General features: G+C 44.3%; 1 protein-coding gene across 1 annotated transcript in view; it reads right to left on the minus strand.

Annotated features, from left to right (window-relative positions):
* The window catches only part of pcdh15b (protocadherin-related 15b), a 185,485-nt gene that overhangs the window by 72,552 nt on the left and 95,208 nt on the right, over positions 1 to 17,725 (minus strand). The window contains exons 14-19 of the mRNA XM_070444889.1: positions 14,805 to 14,954; positions 13,661 to 13,854; positions 11,538 to 11,670; positions 11,015 to 11,094; positions 6,903 to 6,996; positions 1,680 to 1,808 (exon numbers count right to left, since the gene is read on the minus strand). Coding sequence (XP_070300990.1) covers positions 1,680 to 1,808; positions 6,903 to 6,996; positions 11,015 to 11,094; positions 11,538 to 11,670; positions 13,661 to 13,854; positions 14,805 to 14,954 — 780 coding nt within the window. The remainder of the gene's footprint in view (positions 1 to 1,679; positions 1,809 to 6,902; positions 6,997 to 11,014; positions 11,095 to 11,537; positions 11,671 to 13,660; positions 13,855 to 14,804; positions 14,955 to 17,725) is intronic.

Here is a 17,725-nt window from a genome sequence, read left to right on the forward strand (position 1 = left end):
GGTAAACACTACAATATGGAGATAGTTTCATTATCTAGTGAGGAAGAGAGGGCATGCTGAGCCAGAAAGAGTACAGTGATTTCTGCTTCACTTGTCTGTGAAGCTCTCTCTCTCTCTCTGTCGTTAAGTGAAATCAGTAATGTGCCTTGATGGCTTGATAAACAGAGCAAAAGGCCTCTCAGGAGCAGACACTGAATGTGCCAAGTCAACTCATTTGTCTTGCAGACAGTGCCTTGGATCACATGGATCAACATTATTAATATTATTATTATTATTATTATTATTATTATTATTATTATTATTATTACAGCTGTGTTGACAGGACATGGATATAACCCACCATCTCTAATATCCATTTCAGACAGGAAAKGCCACGTATTCGTTTAACCATTCATTAGTCTTGGCTCCGTCGTGGTGGCTCACTGCCAGAGCATACATAATAATTACAAGCAGAGTCCAAACAGAAAACAGACTCGCATGGCGAGTTGGGCATGTTACGACAATAGCGTGTCACCGAGAACGCCAGCGCATAGCGTGCGCGTGGCAACCATCAGAGAATGTGTGAGCAGGAACCTGGTCAACTAAATAGACTGCCACATCGAGGTAGAGTGATGAATCTAATTGGTGCAATATCAGCCGACGCAAACACTCAGGCTTCCTGTATGAACCTGCTGCGCTCGATGCGTTCCCAGATTGAGGAAGAAATTATACTCAACAGATGGTTTAGCGTTTAGTGTTCCATAAAGGCTTACTCATGTCGATGCACATATTGTTGCAAATCCCACTTGGCTGATCATATACTGAGACAGTATGGGCAACGTGCGGATCACACATACACACCAGAGTGCGTGCATCGATCATCAATTATTCCCAGCAGCCAATGCAGCTCCAGCCACTTTCCCTCCAACTCTTCACCCAGGTAAATATTCATCTTATGATTTACAACACAGCGGCGCGCAGTACTGCGCCGCACAACACCACACAGACTCCCTCCAAAGATGTCCGCCTGCATTATCCTCCGCTTATTCCACGAACAATCCCCAGCCCTATTAAACTACACCACTAATTACAACTCCTCGCAGCTTAACAGAGCCCAACAAAGCTACTCATTATAGAATGTCCCTGAAGGTGACAAATTATTTAAATTACATTTATTAAATTGGAAAATGATTAACAGCGGAGCGGGCAGGGAGCTCGCGGGGGGCCATCAGCCGCCTGGGCCCGCTCTGCCCTGGGCCTCCTGGCAGCTGGGCACACGTGCTGTGGGGGATCGTCAGGCCGAGCATAGAGTGGGGCCATTGGCACTCGGCCATCACCTCCCTGTGGGCCTCTGATTACAATTAGCCAAATGGGACAGGGAGAGTCAGCGGGAGAGAGCCACAAAGGAACAGGGTGTACTGCTGCAGGTCAGGTACAGATAAGTTACATCGCATGGGACAGACTATTTCAATGTCAAAGGCCTCGTGGACAGTATGCCTGCTTATACAAGCTGCAATTTACATGTTGATAGAGTCAGTGCAACAGAAACATTGCTCTACAGGGCAAGCCAGCTACAGTACACTGACTTACTCATCACACAGATCTTAACATGAGTGCATTATACAAGGGGGCTATGTATGATCCAGCAATGTGGACTATACAGTAAATATACAGTGTGACATACATAAAGGCAGGCTTACCTTTACTTGGCCCACAAAAGAGTTGGCCTCCTCCTCTGTAACTGTTACGTTTTGGGGCATGAGTGGATCGAAGACGGGGTCATTATCGTTGACATCAGTGACCACAATATTCACAGTAGCCGTGGAGGTCTGGAAGCACAGAATAAAAAACAACACAATTATTGATCTCTGTTTTGAGCAAAGCCTCTGGCAAGAGCAAATCAGCGTGAGTTCTTTCTCCAAAACAGTAGCTTAAAAGCACAGCAGACTTCTCTGTATGTCATGCCTGACCCAATCAGAATGTGAGTGAATAAATTTTATGTAATTCTTAAACTCTCTAATCAAATAATACATTTGGTTTCATTATTCGGGGCCAGGGTGGGTTTTCATCAACAAATCCACTTGTTTCCTGATTAACTGCTACAGCTCTTGCAATAATGCTGATATATTTGCATTCGCCATCATGTGATGAATGACAAATCTCCTCAGCTTTAGGTAAATTAGCATTTTTGTGTTCGATATGACAACGAGATGCTCCCAAACCAAACACATTTAGTTTTAGGTTCTTTTAGACGGTGCGTCTTGTCAAAATTATCACTTGATTAACAAGACTACTGAGCCGTATAGATATAGCACGTTAAATCTCTTCAGAAACCAGGATATATCACGACACAGGGACGAAAATCGCAGTACCCGGCACGGGATAATCTTGAGCTGGCTACGAGAGCATCCTGTGACCATAGCGACTTGCAGTCTATTATAGAAAATAGAACATGGAGTTCAAGGCTTTTATAAAACTGAATTAATCAAATGAATGCCCTTTTGACTTCTAGCTACACGTTTCCCCCGATAGAAGAACAGAATCCAGGAAGCTCATCCAGGTCAACAAGTGCAGGTAATCACATTTGAATTTTTTTGTCATTTAGCAGATGCTCTTATCCAGAGCGACTTACAGTTAGTGCATCCATCTTAAGATAGCCAGGTGAGACAACCACATACTGTATCACAGTCATAGGAAGTACATTTTCCCTCAAAGTATCTATCAGCAAAGCCTGTGCTAGTAAGAAAAGACAAGTGCGAGTATTAGTGCAAAGAAGGCAAGTTAATTAATCAAGGTACTCTATCACACTACTTAAAGTGGAACGGACACATATTTAGTACCATCAAATCTTATTCAAATATGCTCATATACAGTACAACCTTGGGAAGAATAAGGCAAKATTTTTCATTGTGTGAGAAGCGAGCACATAGAATGTGATAATTGTCATGTTTTCATACATTCATAGAACGTTTGGAAATGACGTAGAGTCAGGAATCGGTGAACCTTCTATGGTAATATTAATGGGAAAGCAGCCATGCGCTTCGGGCCTTTAATAGAAATGTAGTGAATAAAAACAAATACAAACGTGTCAGTCTTGTCCTGGGCCAGAATCGACACAGACCGGTGTGCCATAACCAATCACTGCTAGATTAGGCAAATAAGCCATGCCAACAGCGGAACAGTGCAACACCTCTCCTTCAGTTGCCTATCCAGAACAACAACAACGTTAGCCTGAACCATACGAGTTCAAATCTAGCACAGAGGACAGTAAACCCTCTCAAACTTCTCAGACGGGGAATAGTAGCCTGCTCGGCCTCCTGCAGTGCCCCCCAGCCCAATAACAACATGACATCCTTCCAGCTGCTAGCCAGCTAGCTACAAGGCTCTGTGTCATTTTAGGTTCGAGCTAGTTAAATGACTTAGCGATCAAGTCATATAGCTAGCTTGCTAAATAAGTAGATCATACATAATAGATAAGGTATAGCCTTAACCACATCGCTACTGCATCGCTAGATCGATTGTGTTGAGACTCCCAATCACCGCCCTTTTTTGTGATTTACAACCTGATAGCAATATTTATTAGACTACCTAGCGATTCATGGTGAATTTGATTAATCGTGCGGCAGGTAGCCTAGCGGTTAGAGAGGGTCGAGCCAGCAACCGGAGGGTTGCTAGTTCGAATCCTGCGTCCAGACAGAAAAGATATCTYGTAACAACAGCTCCCCAGGCGCACAGTGGCAGCCCCCCGTACCTTTCCAAAATCTGTATGTGTCTAGGAGCGGAAGTCAAATTTTGGTTGGACCTTGTGTGCAATTGAACAATAAAGCGATCTTAAATATAACCTTTTTTTAAAACCTCTTATGAAATTGGTTTTAAAGCACACACTGCAAACGTGATATTTTATACTGATTATCTGTTCGTTTCATTTCTGCAAAGTAGTTAAACGGTGTCAGATCCACTTTAAGCCTGCTGGCTATAGAGGTGTGGTATTTAAAAGCCAATATTTAAGTGTGGAAAGTTAATCTGTACATAACCCATCACCGTGACTTCTCTTCAATTTAAAGTGATCCTGGTACCATTACCAGACCGTGGGAGGAAGGAAGAGTGATCACTGCCGGTCATCTAACATCTCAGCCCTTAAAGGTTTCGTCTGTGGTCTGTGACGCTACAGACTGACTGGGTGTGTTCTTACTGACTCGCTGTTTCACAAATATGATGGATTCTCCAATTAGCTACTTTTTAGGCTGGCGGTATCAGAGCAGAACATTTAATAAGGCTCTGGGCCATCATGTTGATGCTGATTAATGAGGTCTGTGATGGATCACAAAAAGACTAAAGCCCCCAATCTCCTCCTTTATGAAGAAACTGCGACCATCAAACAAAACAATATCCAAACAGGACAGTTCCTCATTGAATGACCAGATAATACAGTAATTGTCAGAGCCAGACAGATGGTTGCATCATTCAGAGGTTCTCTGTCTTTTGTCTAACAGCCCAACAATTCAACATAAAAAACAACCAATTACAGCACAGAATAAATTAGCAACCTGTGGGTCGTTAGGCAGATATAGCTATAGCTAATTCCTTAGTGGTGGCTCTTGTATTCACACCGGCAACCCAAATCAGGCCGTACCTTAGAGCACTAGCCTACGGGGAGGACTAAACCGCCATTAGCCCAGAACATATGGCTTCCCTTCATCAGAGGAAGAACGGAGGAGAGAACAGTGTGCAGGTGTGCCCTCACAGCAGGAAGTCCCTTCACTTTGCATCATCCCTTCCTAATGTCTAACCTCCTCATTCTCTTCTCCGCATTTAGCTTTGAAAGAACATCAAAGAAATTCCTTCCCACAACACACCCAGAGGAATGCAAAAGTGAGGAATAATCCAAAACGAGGATGTGTGTTATTTTCTGCTGTTTTGTAATGTCAGAAAGAGCATTTGAGAGAGGCTGGGATTATTCGCGAGGCGTAACTTCATTATGCAAAACATCTATGCGCTACTTGAAACATTTACTTGGAGCGAGGAGGGGTAGTAATGAGTGAACCGGACAAACACATAGGAAATTCAGGACTATTGCTTTGACATGAAAAGAATGGTGCACAGCATGTTCACTTTGACAAAGGTAAACACTCATGCTTCGTTTAGAACCAAAACGGCATTGTCTCTTCAAAGTGGTAATCAGCAGTAGAAACAATAACAAGGCATACTCCCCGCCCCCGTTTAGTAAAATGCTGAGGGATGGGGTTGGAGAATGTGACCACTCTCAAATTCATAGACCGAGCAAAGGACACAAGGACTGACCATCCACGATATCAAAATTATAGCTTTAACCATGTTTTGAGGCTATATAGTGTTTGTTTACACTTACTTTGTTTAAAAACATTGGAGTAAAAAAGGTTTCGATGGGGTACGACAGTCGAACTAAGCTCACGAGGCATTTATAAGTCAAATTCTTCAAGAATCAATGGGTACATATAATTAATGGATGTTCAAAAATGGACTGATGATTGCCCCTTTAAGACCAAACCGTACAACCAGTATTTATCAGCTATAACAGAGTATTATCTGACACCTCTGATATGACTGTATAATAGATACTGTCTGTCTCTCATGTGATCCTCATCAGATAATATTGGCTGGCCCCGGGCACTCCAGGCCCCTCTGGCACACCTGCAGGTGCCTAGAGAAACACACGTTTCCAGTAGGAAACCAGGAAGGGAGGTCAAGCAGTTCTGGAGCGTCAGTGACAGTGGTGTGTGTGTGCGTGCGTCTGTGTGTGTACGTATGTTGTGTGTGTGTGTGTGTGGTGTTGTGTGTGTGTGTGTGTGTGTGTGTGTGTGTGTGTGTGTGTGTGTGTCCTAAGCCAGAGAGCCCTTCCTAGTCCCTACGGGACTGTTTATTAGCTTGGCTAATGACCAGCTGATTTGGAAAGGTCAATGAATTTTAAAGGCCTCAGTCTCTGCCTTTACCCTACCCGCTCAGGCTGCAGCTTAAACTTTGCTCAATGTTTTATAGAATAAGTGGAAACGTGGAGGGCACAGAGGGGAGGAGAATGGTGGCGAGCGCAGGGGAGGGAGGTTTTGCTGGTACTCACTGTCCGCTGTCTCATTTTACTTGCATGAGACAACCAACCACACTGGACTACTCTTTTAAGAAGAGGATGAGAGTTCCTCTCTCCACTAGGTGAGAGAGACCAGCCCTGAAAATATTGGCCAATTAAGTGATTCAATCTAGGGGGAGGTGCTTCAGGTATCAGAGTGTGCCAGAAGAGAGACGTTTGTATTCATTTCCATAAAGGTCAGCGCGGTAACGTGTCACACCTGCATTAAATATGCCGCCGCTGGCATCAAAGAGAATAATGTCACATGAATCGGTCTGCTGGCTTCCTCGTTAAGTGTGATATCGAAAGAGATGTTTTGGACATCGGGATTTGCAACGACAAGGCAAAGGTTTAGCCGTCATTAGAGTGATGTAGGTGGTTGCATCAAAGGTTTTTGAGATCATTCACATTTTCTCAACACTGGATACAACCTTTAAAGGTGGCCATGATTGATGACAAATCCGGCTATTGCATTATTAAATCAACCCCGATTTTCACCTAACAACCCCCGTTACTGTTATGCAACATCTTAGTCCTTGTTTTTATCATTTACAGTACATAAATCACTGCTACTCCAGTTTGTCCAGGATCCTATCAAAACAATGGACTGCAGACCTCCAACACAGTAAATAAGGCTAGCTACACAACCTGCCATGCACTTAACTGAATAGATCGAATAGATTAATGATCACAATACATTGACAATACACAGTACATTGATTGATGGTGAGACAGCACACAGATGAATGGATAAATGAAATAATTTATGACGGAGAATAGATTAACGAATAGATGGATAGAAGGACAATTGACGCAGGCTTACCCCTTCCGGATGGCCGTCTGAGGCTGTTACAACGAGAGTGTAGCGATCCTCTGTCTCCCTGTCCAGCGGTTTCCCCAGGACCAAAAGCCCTGACCTGAGGAGAGGAGACAAGAGACACGGTGGTTATTTTTCACTAACCACCACCAGAACACGACAAACTCGCATCATTCAATACAGTCCATTTGCAGCTTTCGTGAAACTTTCCCACTCACTCTGCTTCCCGCTGAGCCAGAAGCTTTCAGGGTTCCTAAATCAAACAGATCTCACGTAGTGATAAACAATACCCACACAGAAACAAGAAGACGTGAAGGAGACAGAAATTCTTGCATCAAAGTCTGCATTCAGACATTGTGAATGTGAACATTTCAACAAATGATTGAATCACAATTGAGACAGGTTTCAATTGGCCCAAAATCACAACTCTGTCAGTGTAAGCAGATTATTTTTCCTTCTAATGCAAAACCACCGTTTATTTTTGTTTGTATGTGGCTTATAATGGGGGTTTATGTAAATCTGGCTATTCAATTACATGCACGTCGGATACTGTGGGGCATGTGGACCCGCCAGCACATTAGAATGAAATGGAAGCTCCTTCTCTCGTTCTGCCGACAGAGGAGAGTTATATGTCGGCACTTTGACAAGCTACTGTAGCCTAACACACACACATGCTTTATAGAATTTACAGTGCACGGTCATTTGGTGTGGGGTAGTCTTAGCATGCGTACAGCAGTGGTTTCAACCCTCTCACAGAGCGATCCCTGAGTGTTTAAATACATGGGATCATTATCTGCTGTCAGCTCTACACTCTTAGAAAAAAGGGTTATTCGGCTGCCCCCATAAGAGAACCCTTTTTGGTGCCAGGTAGAACCACTATTTCCAGGTAGAGCCCTTTTGGGTTCCACCCCGGGAAATCCAAAGTGTTAACCAAAAAGGTTTCTCCAAAGGGTACTCCTATGGGGACAGCCAAATAACGCTTTTATGTTCTAGACAGCACTTTTTGAAATATAAGAGTGTACATCTGTTAGCTGTCTGTCTGCTACAGCTCTCAGAGATGGGCCCAAACTAGAGGGCAATGTACAGCCACCTAAGGAAACGCGTCTGCAACCACGCATCTCGATTTTCCCTCTACTTGTAATTTTCTGATGGTTACTCACCAGCAGTCATTTAGACACGCATTCATCCGATATTAGAGGTACTTTTTAACTCAGTATTTTTAACGGTTCATAATCGGACGATCCTAAGAGTCCGGGTGCACACATCCTAAGAGGGATACGAGCTCCGTGAGGACCATCGTGGAATGATATGCCCCTGTTAAAATGAATTAGGCAAACGCAAAGCAGCACCTCAAATGCCGCCGCCACGACTCTCATGTATATTTATAAGCTATTCATAGAGAGCATTGTCTCTACACGCACACACACACACACACACACACACACACACACACACACACACAATCATCCTCCCATTCGAAAACATCAAGGATGATGATAATGCCAAGCTGAAATGAAATATCATGATTATTAGCAGCTGGAAAAGCAAACTGGATCAGATCCAGATCATGTGAGAGAACCTCATTCACAAGGGTGTTGTTTTGAAGTGCTGAATAACTAAGAGAGTATTAAAGATATAATCTGAGGCCCACTAAGAGGCAAAACAGAGCAGAGGTTATTCAACAGATTGTGATATGTAAGACTGCCCGTTCCTGGCAGGCCTGGCGATGAGACGCGGGCAGGTCTCTGATCACAATCACCTCTACAGCGGACTTAAAGTCTTGACATGCTGACGTTTTAAGTCTAATACAAAGCAATCAAATGGGTAACTTGTAAAACTGTCTTGTAAACAATCAACTCCTTAACTATACCAGTTGGATAAAAACAGCTTTCTTCGAAAGAAACAGATAAATATGCTAGAACTGGCTCAGTAGTATGACAATGGGGATACAATGTGTCATGATAGGCACATGAATCTWTCGGGATGAATCCATTAATAGGGGCTATATAAGGGGATACACTTTAGCTCTTCTCCTCTAGGACTGGGGAGCTTGTCCCCTACTGTTTTAATTTGCCTCTTCATTGAGGAGACCGAGACAGGCGCAGGGCTTATTAACATTTTGTAGTTGTGGTATATGCAATTTCTTGGACCTGACAGTCTGCAACAGGAGAGGCATGATGACAATTTGAGTTTGGAGCTTTGATTGAAGTGGCCTCCGGTAGCACAGTTATGACTGCATGGCAATGTGCTGGTTATTGCAGAGAAAAACGGAGAGAGAGAGAGAGGATGGGGGGGTGGCAGAGGGAGAGAGATGGAGAGAGAGAGAGAGGATGGGGGGGTGGCAGAGGGAGAGAGATGGAGAGAGAGGAGAGAGCAGAGGGATAGCTCTTAGAGGTCTACCTGAGACCCGACCCAAGACCGAGTGGTTCGGGTCCAAAATTCAAACTTGCCGATCAGGTGCGGATCGAGTCCTGCTATCAGTTATCGGGTCTATGTAACTAGAGCTGATAGACCCGAGTGGATCTGAATGGACCCAACCACGGCCACATATTTATTGACTTGTAGAAGGCCTAGCCAAGATATAAAGAAATATTTGTTAACCAAAATAGCAACTTGCCAGGTAGCCTAGCAGTTAAGAGCATTGGGCCAGTAACTGAAAGGTTCAAATCTCAAATCTCAGAGCCGACTAGGTAAAAAATATGTTGATGTGCCCTTCAGCAAGGCACTAAACCCTCATTGCGCCTGTAAGTCGCTATGGATAAGAGCCTTTGCTAAATGACAAAAAAAATGTTTTGTTACATTTGGGTATGGGTCGGGTCTAGGTCCGGTTGTAGCCGGGTCCATTCGGGTTCGGGTCTGATTGTTCTCGGGTCCGGGTCCCCATATTATTATACTTTTTTGTATTTTACCCCCTTTTTCTCCCCAAATTCGTGATATAGCCTAGTGGTTACAGCATTGGGCCAGTAACCTAAAGGTTGCTGGATCAAATCCCTGAGCTGACAAGGTATAAATATGTCGTTCTGCCCCTGAACAAGGCAGTTAACCCACTGTTCCTAGGCCATCATTGTAAATAAGAATTTGTTCTTAACTGACTTGCCTAGTTAAATAAAGGATTAAATAAAAAATAAAAAAWATATATATATCCAATTACGGTCTTGTCTTATCGCTCCCCAACGAGCTCGGGAGAGGTGAAGGTCGAGTCATGCTACCTCCGAAACATGACCTGCCAAAKCGCGCTTCTTAACACCCGCCCGCTTAACCTGGAAGCCAGCTGCACCAATGTGTCGGAGGGAACACCATTCAACTGACGACTGAAGTCAGCCTGCAGGCGTCCGGCCCACCACAAGGAGTCGCTAGAGCGCAATAAGCCAAGTAAAGCCCCCCCCCGGCCAAACCCTCCCCTAACCCGCATGGCGCAGGGCCAATCGTGTGTCGCCCTATGGGACTCCCGGTCACGGCCGGTTGTGACACAGCCTGGGATCGAAAKCAGGTCTGTAATGATGCCTCAAGCTCTGCAATGCAGTGGCTTAGACCGCTGCGCCACTAGGGAGGACTGGGTCCCATTTTTTAAATAAATAAATCAGGTCCATTAAGCTCTGGGTCCAAAGTCTCAGGGGGAGAAGGCTTGCTTCGCCGCTAACCATAGAACAGTGCTCCCTAAAAAAATCCCAGCAAATCTTATTGCAGGCTTGGATTAAATCTATGAAATTGTAAGAGGAAATATTTACTCCAAGCCAAGGCACTAATACTATTCCCGCCAATACCAAAAGTGAAGCTCAGAGTAACCTTGGGACCAGTACTGTATAATCTGATATTTGGTCTGTTTTTAAACTGGGAGAGAATTGTTTTGGTTTTTATTCATTTATCACTTATTAATTATGTATTTGAGATGCTAGGGAGAATCGTATCTACATTTTCAGCCCCTCGTGTCTCGCGGAGAGCTTCTGAGAGAGCAATTCAGTTTACTACAGATCACATATCATGGCAAACCACTATCCAAAACCCTTTCCCTAAATGGACTCCTCTGTAACAGGGTAATACTACTGCTGGCAAAGTTTCATGAATAAATCCTCTAGGATAATATAGGTAGGTGTTGTTGATGACTAAAATAAGCTTACGTTCGGGAGAGCTCGAAGAGGTCGTGGGAATCTCCGCTCTGGATGCTATAGGTAATAGGATCTCTTTCACGGTCCTTCGCCTGTAAAGACACAGAGACAGAGAGCCTCTTTCATGTCAAATAAAACCCAATTTCACAACAGACAATGAAGAATACTGAATGACTTTACTCGGCAGTATCCGGTCCATTTCTACTTGATGCATTACAAACAATAGTTTGGTAGTATTAGTGGACAACAATACAATAATGATGTCTACAGTCTGAGTTGTCTACATAAACAGCTCGAACCATTTCTTCTCAAACAGAATAGACAGTAACATTGGTAATGTGTCTCATACCCTTCTGGTACAGACTAAAAATAAGCCCTTGTTAGGAGCTCACCAGCTGTATACACTAAATGTTCTGAAGCAGATCCCACCGCCGCCGCCAAATGTCACCCTCTAGATAGAGTTCAGAGTTCATCACGCTAGGTCTGAACTAAAGAACAGTGTGGTACTGTGAAGAAGCCTCGTCCCCAGGCTCACCTGCAGGTGGAGGAGAGTGGCTCCGGTCCTCATGGCCTCGCTGACCTCCAGGCTGTAGAGGAAGCGGGGAAAGCGTGGGGGGCTCTGGTTGTTGGGTGGGAGCACCTCAATGTACACAGTGGTGATGGAGCTCCTGGGAGGGGAGATAAGGATGGGGGATGGGTGTGAAATTAATTCTGGTGAAAAACAACCCAGTGTGAAAAACCCTGATGAACACAGGGGTTAAAGTCGTTGGTAAACATTTTCACAATCAAGAGGCACTTTTATCAACTTTAACTGTCCTCCAAGAGCTTCGATTCTGACAGACAGAGACTGTGGGAGGGTTCTGTTTACAGTATGACAATCTGTGTGTGGGATGTAGGGTACACACAGATGCATTGGCTGTAGGTGTTTGTTTTGGGTTTCTTAGGTGTGTTTTGCAAGAAAATCTATATGACTGTAAATTAAAAAGCTGGTGGGTACTGTACGTAGGCTGAAATCCATAGTTGGTGAAAGAGCCACGTCCATTTGCGATATTACAAAAACAAAGAGGTTATTTCAAACAACTAACACTGTTTTTTCACTCAGACATCATTGTACGCACGAAAGAACAGCAGAGTATGTACTGTTACTTTGTTTTACCACGACGCTGGATGCTGTTCTCCTCTGTTTCATCACCAAACAAAAGTGAAATCACATTTGTGTACAGAACATTAAGCCGGGCCTGAACATTAACATAATTGAATGATTACAGGCACTTTTACAAGTCAATTTTAGAAAGACATATGGGGGACTTCTTAAGACTTGTTATTTCAAGACTTTTTCCCAATGGGGCATGAATCAAAACCTGTTAAACATGAATCAAATGGTTTTAAAGGATCGGCAGCATGTTCTGATCCTAGACATGCTACAAACAGTGCCCTGTAAGTCAGGGCCAACTCTCCCTCTCGTAAAACTTTGAAACTGAGCAGTGAAATGTTTTTTTATTTTTTCTCTGGGTTTTCAACCGTCCATGGTTGAAGCTCCATCTGGCCAATGCAAATAATTACACACCTGCTGCCTTTGCTAATATCAGCATTTATGTTCCTGCTCGACAAGATGGCACTCCAGACTTTTTACGTATTCACACCCCTAATAATCATCTTCACAGTTTTATTTTGCATCTCTGTCCTTTACTTCTCAAAACAAAGGCTTCCAAGGTTCTTTGTGCGATGAAACGTTTACCTGGCCGTGTTTCGGGAAAGACGAAAATCCGAGAACGGCTGCCACAGAAACCCCCAGTGGACTGAGGCCGAGGCCACAGAAACCCCCCAGTGAACTGAGGCCACAGAAACTCCCCCGTGGACTGCGGCCACAGAAACCCCCCAGTGAACTGAGGCCACAGAAACCCCCAGTGAACTGAGGCCACAGAAACCCCCCAGTGAACTGAGGCCACAGAAACCCCCAGTGGACTGAGGCCACAGAAACTCCCCCGTGGACTGCGGCCACAGAAACCCACCAGTGAACAGAGGCCACAGAAACCCCCCAGTGGGTGCCTTAATGTTTTTCCTATAGAACTCGGCCGCCAGTTAGTTCCCAATTCACTACATTTCCTGCAAAAAAATCTCTTTCTATGTTAGTCTATTGAGCTATATTGATTCTGTGGCCACCAACCATTACAGAGGGCACAAATGCGACACAGATTGAATTGAGTTGGAGGGTGGGTGGGCATTGCCAATTATTGTGAAAAGCCTCTCATTTCCGCTTTGGGTACCAGATGGGTCAGTCCTGAGAGTAATATCTATCAGCACATTGTTACAGGGATATTTCCACAGCAGAATGTGTTATCCTGCAGAACACTATCGATTTAAGAGAGCAAGAGAGAGGGGCAGAGAGAGAGATACATAAAAAAGGAGAGAGGGGGGGGGGGGTGACAGAGAGGGAAAGAGGGAGAACGGCAGCAAAGGAGGGAGTCTGTGGCTGCTGCAAACGGAATGGAAAGTACCTGGTCCTCTGTGGTTCTCAGCCTTTACAGTCCGCGCCAGTTTCCAGCCACCATCACCTTACTCTACCTCTCCACGGCCCTGCTCGGTCTCCCCAACCCCCAGGCCTCCCCTCCAGCCTCCCATCCCTCGGGCCACCCCAGGGCTCCCTGATAGCCTCACCTCCTCTGGGACTCCGGGCCGTTATCCATGGCCTTCACGGTCAGGGCATAGGAGCGTCCCACGGCCAGGGAGATGCCAGGCATCACAGTGATCACTCCCGAGCGGTTATTGATGGCGAAGTGGCCTTGATTCCCCGCCAGGATCTTGTAGGTCACCAGCCCYTTGGGACCCTCGTCAGCATCCAGGGCCGTCAGCTGAAAGAGATACAGGAGAGGAGCCACATCATTTTTCCATAAATCACCATCGACAGTGTCTGCAGTCGTCCTAGGCCCAGGGACATCACTAGGGGAAGGCAATCTATACCAATTTTCCCCCCACATTTCAAGGAACATGCAAATTCAGCGCTGATGTTATTCTTAAACATATCTAATGCGTAATTAAACATCTCGTGTTGGGGGCGTATTACAAATCAATAGCAAATATGGTCAGCAAATTTGAAATAAGAAAGTAGAGACTGCTATCAAAATCAAACACAGAAATACCGTTTAACATTAGCATAATCTCTGTCCAACATACAGTACTTCATATTCAACACACTGRGATGTGTAAAGAAGTGGCCACACATGGATAGAAATCTCAAAACATGAATGTGTTTCAAACAAACAGAAAGTGACTAAACAAAAGCATGACTACAACATCTTTAGTGTCATTTTCCCCATATGTCATTCTAAGACTTGACATACTGTAACTCAAAGATGGCTCTGACTAATTAGACAATGCTTCAGTCACAAACCCCTCATTAAGTCATTCAACAGCCAAAGAGTTAACTCACAACTGTCCTTATTAATGCATGTTTCTGAAGCCTAACCAGCCTAACCTGGCTTYCTATGAGAGGAAGTCTTCTGATCGGAAACAGAGATTTAACTGCCTAGACTTGACCTTTTCTGTCAGTCTTTTGTTCCCCGCGACTGAACTGGGCTCATGCTCAGACTGCAAAACAGGGGTTATAACAAATTACCCACAATATTCCCTGGGCACAGAGAGGAACAGCCTATGGCAGCAGCCTGCTGAGAGCTAAGCCAAACAGTCTGCTGCCACAATTATTCCAGCTATAATTCATTAATAAATTAGGTTTACTCACGCTATTACTCTAAGTGGGTGGTTTGTTTGGGAAAACAGCGAGTGAGTATAGCGTATCGATTACCTGTAATACTGTTTCCCCTGGCTGAACGTCTGTGTAAAGATTCACACTGTAGGAGGAGTTGAGGAAGGTTGGTGTGTTGTCGTTGGCATCAATCACTGTGATATGAACGGTCACTGTAGGGCTCTCCTGAACTCCGTCTGAAGCCATCATCTATAGAGAAGAGAGAGGGGGGGGGGGCAGGAGGGAGAGAGAGACAGACAGAGATAGATAGAAAAGGAAGGAACGAAGGAGAGATAAGGGGAGCCGGGGAGAGAGCGCGAGAGAAAGAGAAATGATCAAACACCTTCAGAGAAACCATTGAGGAATGAGCTTTTGAACAGCCTGTTGAGGATATCTAGGAAACAGTCAAACAATGCTAATGCATGACATCCTGTATGTATACAGTAGAGACACTATATAACCCATGACATGTTCTGTCATGTCACGAACAACGGGTTAMACCCTGAGAGTCACAGTCACAGGAGAGAAAAGGAAGACAAGGATGGTGACCAATGGTAAAAYAAAAGCAAGATTGAGAGCAATAACCTTACTAAAAAATCAATTTACACAGGCTTTAGAGATATTCATTCATCACACTGACTAAACAGGGCCTATTGGCTTAAAAACTACTTACAGTAATGAACACTACAATGCTCTTACAACTCCAATCATGATTGGCATACCAATGTTGCTTTTTCATTAGATAAAGTGAACAGACCCTTTAATGTGCCTTTGCTAATTAATACTCTTAAGCTTCACTAATGTGTGTGTGTGTGTGTGTGTGTGTGTGTGTGTTGTCTCTTATACACATCTAGATGTGTATAAGAGACAGGTGTGTGTGTATCTGACTGTGAACTTCCACATAGAACACAACCGATCACATGGATAAAACAAGACTACAAGACTAACTAACAAGCGTCAAACAGCGAGAAAAGCACAGTGATCCTCAGTTGAGCCGGAGATAAAACACCATTTGTCCCACTGGGATGTTCAAAGCTCTCCCCATTAACTTTTCGAATTAAAGCGACTTATTTGGCCACCGTTGTGATCTTCCCCGCAAAACAATGGAGGAAGTAGCTAACTAAAAAAGCCCACAGGTAAACACAGTGGTAAGTGCTAGCGAAAACCGGAATCCAGAGACATCCCTTTAGCATTTCTTCATGTCTATGGTGCTGAGCGACACCGCACGTCAAAGTCTTGACAGGATAGCGCTGCGGGCTCCTCCACTGTTCCAGCAGGATGCGGTGGTGGGGAGAGAAGGGGTTGTTCTCTCCTCTGAGTTTCCGGTGCAATGCTCTACCCGTGACATTATGAGGCTCTTGTCTCCGTTTTAGTCGGAGACGAGTCAGCACTATAAAAACCTCTACCAGCTCCCAACAACATAACAGTACAAATCCTCTAGGCAAGACAGAGGCAAAATGATTATTTTAAGCACTAAGCCATCATTAGGTGGGTAGTGGTTGTTGTAGCTGTGGTTGTATTTTGACTGGCAGGAAGGGTCTTGCGGGGTGGGGTAGCATAACAGATTCAGTGCCATTTTGTCATTTGAATGAAATCAAGTAAACATACTCTGACTGAATATGTATCGGAATTAAAACCCATCGAGACACATCCACATGGATATCTTCATGGTAATGATGGAGAGGGGAAACGCATTGAGGCGCTGACTGACTGGGAAGCATTCGTATGTGAGAGGGATCCATAATTTAACTCCGCATAGTATCAGGATGGGTTGGACTGACTCTCAGAAGCCTTCCCAGACAAGCGTGCTTGTTCTCAGTGTTTTAATCATTCTGTGACTGCCAGGACAAGGCCAACTCCAAGTGATRGAAATGCGAACAGAATATTAAATCCACGTCCCCCAGAATTAGGGCTGAAGGGAGCAGCACCCCAATATTTGCATTCAGAGAAGTCTTCTGGATCTTCTTTGCACTATTATTTCACATTCTGATGGTTTGAGACGAAAACAGAGTTGATCCTGCTCTTGAATTACAAACAGACACACAAGCCTCAATATTTAGAGAAAAAAGTATTAGCATARAGCCAGACAGTCACAGTCAATCGATATAACATTGCCTTATCAATAAGAATGGTGCCYGAGGGGATGGATGCCATTTTACGGGCTGTTTGTAACTTATTTTGTGCATAATGTTGATGCTACCGTCTCTTATGACCGAAAAGAGCTTCTGGATATCAGAACAGGGATTACTCACCTCGAACTGGACAAAGATTATATAATGTTGCTCCCAGACAAGGCCCAAATCCCTGRCATTTGCATAAAGAAAATAAGGAAATACAGGGGGCYGAGATCAGGGTGCCTTGTGAGAATTCAGCGGCAAGAGGGTAACCCGCCTCTACCATCCATTCTATTGGCCAACGTGCAATCACTGGTGAATAAACTGGATGAGCTCCGTTCGAGACTATGCCACCAACGGGACATTAAAAACTGTAATATCTTATGTTCCACTGAGTCGTGGCTGAATGATGACACGGATAATACACAGTTGGCTGAGTTTTCCATGCATCGGCAGGACAAAACAGCTACGTCCGGTAAGACGAGGGGTGTGGGTATGTGTCTATTTGTCAATAATAATTGGTGAGCGATGTCTAATATTAAGGTATTATGTATAGTAGTAGTACCATCAACAGACAGCAGGGGGCAGTATTGCTCACCTGAGGTAGAGTACTTCTTAATAAGCTGTAGACTACACTATCTACCWAGAGAGTTTTCYTCTATATTTTTTGTAGCCGTCGATTTACCAACACAAWCCAATGCTGGCAGTAAGACCGCACTCAATGAGCTGTATAAGGCCATAAGCAAACAAGAAAATGCTCATCCAGAAGRGGCGCTCCTAGTGGCCGGGGACTTTAATGCAGGRAAACTTAAATCCGTTTTARCTAATTTCTACCAGCATGTCAAATGTGCAACCAGAGGGGAACAA

The sequence above is a fragment of the Salvelinus sp. IW2-2015 genome, linkage group LG8 (assembly GCF_002910315.2).
Source record: "Salvelinus sp. IW2-2015 linkage group LG8, ASM291031v2, whole genome shotgun sequence".
Taxonomy (NCBI): Eukaryota; Metazoa; Chordata; class Actinopteri; order Salmoniformes; family Salmonidae; genus Salvelinus; species Salvelinus sp. IW2-2015.